Source organism: Acanthisitta chloris, unplaced genomic scaffold (genome assembly GCF_000695815.1).
Source record: "Acanthisitta chloris isolate BGI_N310 unplaced genomic scaffold, ASM69581v1 scaffold10815, whole genome shotgun sequence".
Taxonomy (NCBI): Eukaryota; Metazoa; Chordata; class Aves; order Passeriformes; family Acanthisittidae; genus Acanthisitta; species Acanthisitta chloris.
Window position 1 is genome coordinate 105,738 of NW_008673180.1, and position 9,498 is coordinate 115,235.

General features: G+C 37.2%; 1 protein-coding gene across 1 annotated transcript in view; it reads left to right on the forward strand.

The window, feature by feature from the left end:
- PIBF1 (progesterone immunomodulatory binding factor 1) overlaps window positions 1-958 on the forward strand; it is a 106,134-nt gene extending 105,176 nt beyond the window's left edge. Inside the window, exon 17 of the mRNA XM_009074835.1 lies at window positions 902-958. Coding sequence (XP_009073083.1) covers window positions 902-958 — 57 coding nt within the window. The remainder of the gene's footprint in view (window positions 1-901) is intronic.
- Window positions 959-9,498: the final 8,540 nt, after the last annotated feature.

Here is a 9,498-nt window from a genome sequence, read left to right on the forward strand (position 1 = left end):
CAGTTTAGGTCAATTCCTAGAATTTTAAAAGCTTGCACAAATAGAGCAGATTTATTTTTTTAACTGAAATCATCAGAATGAGAGAAAGATGGAGATTAAAACGTGATGAGAACCCCCACAAGGCCAACTGGATGGAGTAGACTTTTAAATTGAATGGTTATTAAGTCATAGAGGAAAGAATTAATAGAAAGCAGACAGAAAACAGAACCAGAAAGGAATAACAGACTAAAGAGATAGTACTCACTAACTCAAGCAATTATACCAAACCCTGAAAGCAGAATAGTCCTTACCTTGTTCCACCTCCACTTCAGCAGTTTTATTTCTGTATACATACTACCAGTGAATTTGCCACAAGAATGATAAGCAATCCTGACTGTGTAGCAGCAGCCCAGTGATTATGAAGGCAAGGAAAAGTTGCTCTCAGATAATTCTCTGCAATTAAAATACTTTCTACATTGTCAGAAAACTTGTGAATTCTTTTATTTTTAATTATAATTTTTAAGAACTATATTTCTGCATAAAGTATTGGTCAGCTTTGGCACACCTAAGATCTCTTTTCTAAGTTCCATTCCCTTTTCAAGTGGGAAAGTCAGATGATGTTATTTCAAATGAAACCTGTTCATGGCACAGCTGATGAATGTTTTCATTGTGACAGATATTTTTTAAAAAAAACATTTAGTTTTTACTGTATAATCTGCTTTTTATAGCCTAGCAATGACAAGTTTTAATACAGATATGTTGTAATAATAAATGCATAGTCTTGTTTTTAATAGGTTTGCGTTTAAGCAAGTAACTCAGTTATCACTGTGAACTACACAGAAAGGAAAGAGACTTTAGTGTACATTGCTTGTTTTTCTTCTGATCTTCACTGTCTCACAATTAAATGCTCTTTGTTTTACAGACAAATAAAGAGGCACCTGAATGGTACAAGAAACTGCAAAAGAAAACATCACCATAGCAGTTTCCCGAAAGTATTCAAAATAATCCTTTTGGGAGCTTTTCTTTGCAGCAAGTTATTTTCACCATAATGATGCCCTTCTTACTATAAAAGCAAATAAACAACTGTTTTGGTTTGAACTGTTCTTTTATAACTGTCAAATAATCTTATGCTTCATAAAATAACTTTTAGATTTGTTGTGTGAATGAAATGTGTGGAAATAATGTGTGCAATGATTTTACTAACATGTATTTGAATTCTAAAAGATAAATAAACACTAGTGTGTTGTGCACATTTATAATCTTGGCAGTTAAAGGGCATGTTATTCAGAGTGTTCAAATTAATGCATATTTCAGCTTTTTTATATTGTTTTTCTTGGACCCTGTGTTTCATGCCACATTCCTTGCAACTATTCTGGCTCATAGAAATTTGAAAAATATACATGAATTAGCATCAAACTATATCCTACTTTCTATGAAGGACATTAATATCAGCTGGAAAAAAATTAATTTGCAGTTTGTCACTTGATGTCATTTGTTCTACCAAAGAGGCATTAAAAATACTTTAAAGAAGCAATAAAATACATCTTAATTATCAGCACTGATACTTAATGGGCTAGGTAGTAGTGTAGTTACATCAATGTGAGAATAAAAATAGAACCTTGATGTGTGAGCACTTAGCGTGTAATGGTGACATGGGTAACTTGCCATAATTAATTGTATGAAAATAAGTCCCATCTTCCAAGAATACATTCTACTTATTTATTCCAATCCATCATCTATTTTGACTATAGAAAAGGTCTCCAGTATTTTAAAGCACTTTTGCCTGCATATGGTACATTTCTGTATTTAACATACTTATCGAGGATATTGTTTCAGTACTGTACACTGAAAATATTGCTTGGATTTCATTTAAGAGAAAGCTCCTTTGTCCTTGACAATATCTCTTCAACTGATTATTTTTTCCTACCTAGACGTAAACAGTAATTGTTTACTATATAATGCTGAGCTCTATCAAGCCTGTGATTCCTAGATACACTTTTCTTCATTTTCCAAACACAAGTTTGAAGCACAGCAGTATTTCCTCTGCTCCAGGAAAGTTTTGGGGGTTTTGTTGGGGTTTTTTCTAGTCCTGAGAGAGTGAGGTAAAAATGCTAGCAATTGCATGTCACAGGTTTAAAATTATCATTCTGTGAGTGAGGGAGGCCAAATGTGTAGACAGAGGTAATATCTTTTATTAGACTGCTGTTCACTGGGGGAAAAAAAGCACACAAACCTTTGGGCTCACAAACCTATCTATACAGACATTCCTGAATACCCTTGGTTTCCTGAAGTCTAGGCTTTATCTAACTTATATTTTTTTGTGAATAGAATCCTTAACTTTTATCTCCTATGAAACAGCTCCCATACAGAGATGCTAATTTTGTAGTTTGTAATAGATACTTTATATGATTCAGTGCCCAGTTTAACTTCCCAGACTATCCTGTTTGTCTGTTATCAATGAATAATTCATAAATTATATTATCTAGAAGGATTGTCAGCTATTTTAGGCAAGATACTAGTTGAATTCTTTAAGTATTTACAATTTGTTCTCCTATAGTATCATTATAAACAAGTTGGTGAGATATGGACCGTAAGGTGGGTGGAAAATTGGCTGACACACCAACCTGACGAAAATGTGATCAGCAATGCAAAGTCCAACTGGAATAGTAACACCCTTTGGCAAGTCCATAGGCAGTACCAAATTTGGGGGAGTAGTCTTACACTGGAGAGCAGGGGCTCGCTCAGAAGACCTCAACAGGCTGGAAATTGGGTCAACAGGAACTGTATGAAGTTTAACAAAAGCAATTGCAGTCCCACATCCAGGATAGAATAACCCCATATGCCAGTATTGCTGCAAAGCAGCTTGGCAGAAACAGACTTTAAGGTCCTAGTGGACAACGAATGGAATATGAGTCAGCAATGTGCCAACCAGCCACATCCTGGGTGTCATTACCAAGAGGATAGTCAGCAAATGCAGGGAAGGGATCCTTCCCTTTTGTCTGGCACATAGGAGATCACATCTGCAGTGTTGCATCCAGTTTGGGGCTTGTTCAAGGAAGACATTGACATACTGCAATGAGTCCAGCAGAGATGCAGCAAGATGATCAGGGGCTGGAGCACCTGATGTAGAAGGGGAGGCTGAAAGAACTCAACTTGTTCAGCCTTAAGATTAGAGGATTTAGGGGAGGAACTTCTTGCAGTCTCCAACTACCTAATGGGATGATACAGAGACAACAGAGTCAAACTCCTCGCAGAGGTGCACAGCAATAACAAAAGAGACAATGGACACAAGATGGAGCACTAGAAAACTCAATCAGCTATTATGAAAAGTGTTTTTTTACTGTAAGGATGGTCAAATACTGGAACAGTTTGCCTAGAGAGAGACATTCAGAACTCAACTCGACAAAGTCCTGAGCAAACTGGTATAATTGGACCTGACTTCAAGATGCACTAGATGATTGATTTTCAGAATTTCCTGTCCAGCCTCTCTGGTATAATTTCTAAATATACTGATACAAGATAGTGACATTAATTTACTTCTTGCCATCCAGAAGACAAAATTCTGTTTAATTCTTCCATGGAAATGCAATGCACAGGAACATTTTCACTCTTAACAGGATAACTCTGCATTGTAATTTTCTGTGTCCTCCAGGCAGCCTGATTTTCTAGGAAGGCTGCCAGAAAATTAGGCTGATTTGTGGTGAAATGTTATTGGCATTTAAACAGTTCCTCAGATGACAAAGTGACATACTCTGTCAAAGGGTTGATTTGGGGTTTTTTTTAATTATTAACAAGGTCCATCTTTAAATGTGCAAAAATAAAACTAATTTGTGAGCATATACTGATAACACATAATGCTGTTCTTGTAATTCATGTAGTCCCTGTGCAAATCTCCTCAATATGGTGGGGTTTTTTCCCAGTTGAAGACTTCACATTTTTCCTGTGTTTCCTCACTGGAGTCCAAGGCTATAATTAATTATCTAGGAGGAGACCTTCTAAGCTTCTCATGAGAAAGCTAGAATGTCACTTAAATGTAACTATTCAAATGTGAAATGCCCTGCAGCAAAAATTAATGAAGCTTTTTGCTCTTTTAAGTAATGAAAAGGCTCAGTTGCATTACCTGTACAGCACTTTTACTGATGTTCTTTCCCACAAACATAGTTGTCAAATGAATTATTCCAAAAATTCTTCTTCACGGTCTTTGCAGTCTCCCATTGTAGTAGGCCTCGTGTCAATGATGTGTGAGTCAAAAATAATGCACTAAGAGAGATTTCTGAGGGTAGTCATGCATGTAAGCAACTTGTGACTGAAGTGCCCAACCCACATAATCATCCTCAGTTCCTTGTTTTCAAACCAAAGAGGGCAAAGCAAAAAAAAAAAAAAGTCAATCCACTACTGCATTTCTTGGTTCATTAAGTAGGTGTTACTTAAGAGATAAGTTCCGTAAACATATGGGTTGAGCAGGAAAGGAGGAAGGACAGTGGCTTAGAGCAGGTTAGGATACTTTTTTTTTTTAAGTGTAATTGCTCTCTCACCTTTCTGTCCCTTGTTTGAAGCTAAGAAGCTCTAGAGCATCAAGGTAATTTCCTGTTTGAAGAAAAAACCTGAAAACATATCATTGCTTCTTTTTTTAATAAGGACCTAAGCATTTAAGGCTTACTGCTGAATCCTGTGGTCATAATTCACTGGCACTGTAGTTTCTAAATATTTTCTGTACAAAGAAACAATATGTCATTAAGATTTGTAGTCTTCATCCCCTTCAAGACTTTCTGTACAAAACAGCGATGAAACCTTGTAACAGAGGAAGGACTGTGAAATTAAATATTAGTTGTCTGAGTATTTGTCAGTATCTCTGGCAATTTCCTACCTCTTACACATTAGCTGTTGTTTTCTGTTTCAGTTATACTTTTGTAATGACACCTAGTTCCAACAGAAAAAGAGGAACACGTAAGTCTATTAAACCTCTGACATCTGCAAGATGGTCAGGCAGAATTCTTTTAGTCCTGGTAGGTATTCATCAGCTTCCATGTCTTTGAAAGGCATGACTCAGAGAGCATGCCATTCTAGAAACAAATTATTACCTTTTGAAGATGTATTTAGGATATTATGTATATGTGTCTCAATGAATTGTCAGTCTGTAGCACATTTACATGAAAACAGATTTATACACAACAGTCTGAGTCTGTAACATCCTGTCATCTTTCAGGTTCATGCTCTTTAGGGAGGTCTACTTCGGAAAGCATTTCTCTCCCTGTTAACATTACATTTAATAGATCACATGCCAGACTTCCCACTGAGCCAAAGAAATGTATCCCTGGTATTATATCAAAGAATATTGAGAATCTGTATTTATTCTCGACCTTTGAAAATGAAACACATATCACCAGAAGATCAAGTTTTGCTTAGTGTCTTTAGGCAATATTATCCCCTTAAATTCCTAGGATTGACTGGGAACTGTTGACCTTTAAAATGCATAATTCCATAGCTTAATTAAGGCAGTTACACTTAGGGTATTTCAGACTGAAGCTGGGCTGGAATTGGCAGCACTACTGGGTGCCAACACGGGGGACAGAGGACGGCAGTGCTAGCGGAAATGTACAGTAGATGGGAATTATGGAAGAGTGGCAAGTACTGCAGAAGCTTTTAGTAGCAGAAGTAGGTTCGGCTCTTCGCAGATTTTAGACCCTCTGCAGCTCTTTAAGCCCTCTGCTGACAGCACAAGAACCATGAACTTTCTTCCACAGAGTTCATTTTGCAGAGTTCCCTTTTCAGCCCTGATAAGTTTTCCGTAACAGTAAATACCTGTGGGGTTTGGGTTTTTTCTTTTTGAGAGAAACATTGGAACCAGGTTCAAAAAAACTGGTGAATTTTAATCAGCTTACCCTTTAAATGATGAAGGGGACAAAAATTCCAAGCAAATTTAATCCCCATGAAAGGAGGAAATGGCAGAAGTGTTCAATGTAAAAAGTTAGGATTGATCGTGCAAATAGCTTTTACTCAGAAACTTACATGTTTTCCTAGACTGTGTGCCCTTTCTGAAGATGCTACAGAAATAACCACTGTAAAAGAGAATGCTGCTTTGACTGAAGCAATAGAATCAACTTCGTTTGACCATGAATAATTGAAGTCTTTGTGTTAATGCTCCTTTTAAGGGAGTAGTGGATCAGTAAATGTAACTTAATTGCAGGAAAAGTCTTATGGATGGAATTTATGACTGTATTTCAATGAAAGTCTTTTCATTTTTCCTTTTGGCTCAATAGAAAAAAAGGATTACTTACATTATTCAGTGTTGAGCTGAAATTGTTAGCAATTTCCAGTGATCCTGGTTTTGTGATTTAGAGATACTTATTGTGCAAGATTCTCTTTTGCTTTCTTACTCAGTTCCTTAGAAGAAATTGTTTCTTTGTGCATTATTACTAGGTAGAGTCTGGCAATGTAGTGCTTGACTTCTAAAAGGGAATTTTCATATACAGTGTATATGTGGATTTTAAACAGAGCTGTTCCCTAAGTGCAGTGGTCTATTTTAAAAGAAAGAGCTGAAAATATTCTGAGTTCTCTCTGAGACCCTGAGAGAGGGTCATTTCTGTGCCCAGGCTTTCTAGAGCTCCCCATCATGGGTATAGTGCCAAACATACAGACTTGTCACTCTGTGTTTCACAGGGCTGTGGTTTCTGAGCACACAGCTCCCAGTGGAGCCGTATAAACAGAGATTCACACATTGTCATCCAGAGCTACATGTAAGACATTCACAAAAAAAATTAATATCACTCATCTCTGTGGTACTGTGGGAAGGGTAAGCAAGGGAAAAAGACAGTATTTTGGTGCAGCCTATTCACTTGTCACCTTTTCCTTCCTGGGGGTTAGCATATAAATAACATTTTTGTGAGTCCTCCTTTTTGGACATTGAAAAGGAAACAATCTGCAAGTCCTGCAAGAATGGCTAAGTCCTTTTATTTTTCAGATACTTCATCAGAGAGGTTCTGCGTTCAGGTCTCAACTCCTAAGTGATCCTTAGGCACCACTTCTTACACATGAATCTTTATTTTACTAACTTACTACTTTAAATACTAAGTCCCCCAAATCCAATCAGTACTTATGAGTAAAGGAGTACGTGCTGGAAAGTAGCAAGGAGCAGTAAAGGGACTAATATGTCAGTGACTTGAGTCTTACTGAATTAGCACATTCCTTGTCGTTTTGTGTCATTTCTTTCATTATTGCAGTAATTAACGTTGCAGAATTGCATTTGTGCCATTCATCAGGGAATGGAGAACAATAACAGTGTTTACCAGCAGCAGGAGGGAGCTTACCTTTCTTTCTCAACCCTGTAAAATCTCTGCAGGCTAATCTCGGTGTGCAGCCAGGGTGTCCTACACAATGGAGACGGTCTGAAGCCTCCCTCGGGGACACCCGAGTGCACTGACCAGCTCTGGTGTCCATGAAAACCAAACAGCCAATCCTATGAAATATGGCAGGTTTTCATCCTGACACACCATTTCAAATCTGTACAGGCTGAAACCTCTGTCAAATAGATGTACACCATGATAGTCATTCTGAGATACCCAAATGATTGTAAAAATGTACAGAGTATTTTCAATCCCTTAAACTCTGTGAAACTACTAAAAAAATTAAAATCAAGCTCTTACATTTTCAGCTGCAGTAACATCAAGAATCTTTGATATTTTATTATTTTGTAGTTGTAAACTGAAATATTATATATAAATACCTATACATTTTAAACATAAATGTAAGTCAAATTATTTGGATCTAATATTTTTCTGCAAAATATTTTTACGTGAACACCCATGTTTAAGGTGCTTTCAGTCATTAATTAAATGCCAATTAAGTATCTTGAAATTAATTTTATTTTAAAATGTGCTACTGTACTGCATCATCTTCATGGACTTGTCTGATCTACTATTCTGGCTCCAGGAATTGTCAGATTCATGACAGAAAGGTGCCAAACTCTCCATGGGACAACAGTGTACAGTACCACATTTACTGATTTGAATGACAGCCCTGGTAGAAGGGCTAGATTTTCATAAATACCTACATACAGTATCTTTGATAAGCAAGCTTTCAGATTCACTGGATGTTTCTGGAAACAGAATTACCTGACCCACCTTCTCAGCTATGTTTTTTGTTATTCTTTCATGTAAGAGATTTTCTGTGTTCTCATCAGCTCTATCTAATTTCTGAAAACATAAAGATGTAACTGTAAGGTTCTCCTGCTTGGGTTCCACTCAGCCATCAGGTACCAAAATCACAGATATTCCAGCATTCTGTGATCACCTGCACTTGTCCTCGTCACAACAATGCCACGTTCTGCCACTTACACAGAGAGATGACAGTACTGGCAGTGCTTCACTCTGCATGAAATACCAATTGTTGGGTTTGGAATAAGAACAAGTGTGATCCTGAACATGGATTTACTCGGGCAGAAACTGGAACTCAGTCTGAACAGAACTGGCAAGGCTTTTGGCTTCACAGTGCTCTGTAGTCATTATACTGCTTCCACAGGAAACTGAGAGTGTACTGCTTTCCTCAGGTGATAGACAGGACTTAATCTGATGATCTCTGTTGTGTTCACAGAAGTTAACTTCAGGTAAGATGATGATGGGGCATTTCTGAAGAAAAGAGTGACCTTCAGCCCTCCAGGTTTGGAAGGAAACAGCTAGGACAACATTCAGAGCTTTCAGTCTATTAGCTTGAGACACCTTCTACAGACTACATAAAGCTCCTAAGTAATGATGGGTACTGAATTTAATATATGCCTCTTCCTTCTTCGTTTTCTGACGTCTGCTTCAAAACCACCAGTTTTTTAGTTTTTATTTATCCCATTGGTTAAGCACCTGACTTCACAGAATAGTTAGGAACCTTTGACAAATTAGTGGATTAAGGATACCATGACTACTTCAACACTCAACTTTGCAAAGGTTAGAACTTCTCAGTTGTACATTGCCAGTAAGAGTACATTGAATCCAATGCAGCAAATTAGGGCCACAGCATTTGATGGAGGGTGGATATTTAAAAATATAATGCATTAATGTTTAACAAAGTAAATGTAGAGGGATATTCCTTAAGCTGTGCAATTCAGTGTGAACAGGCCACTTCTTTGGCTATTTGGTTATTACTTAGCTTTCTGTGAGTACTGTTTCACTCCTGCATTCAGAGTAGGGGGCATTGCATCACACTGTGTCTCAGTGTGATATTTTTGAAAGAAACCCTGAAATAAGGCTAGTTTAATGGTACCACAATGTCCTTGGGATAAATAAGATAGAGCTTTTTTTGCCATTAAATTAGATACCAGGAAAGCTTATTGCCACTGCTTCATACTATAAATAATGTCACCTGGAAGTGCTGCAATGGATCATTGTGAAATGCTTCTGTTGATAGAACACAGTGAACCAAGCTGGTCTAACCTACTATGATTAATTATCTCATAGGTGAATTTCACTATCTTCAAAATAATTGTTTTAATGCAAGATTTAAAATAGCAGGGATGGATGATGTATTGATGAA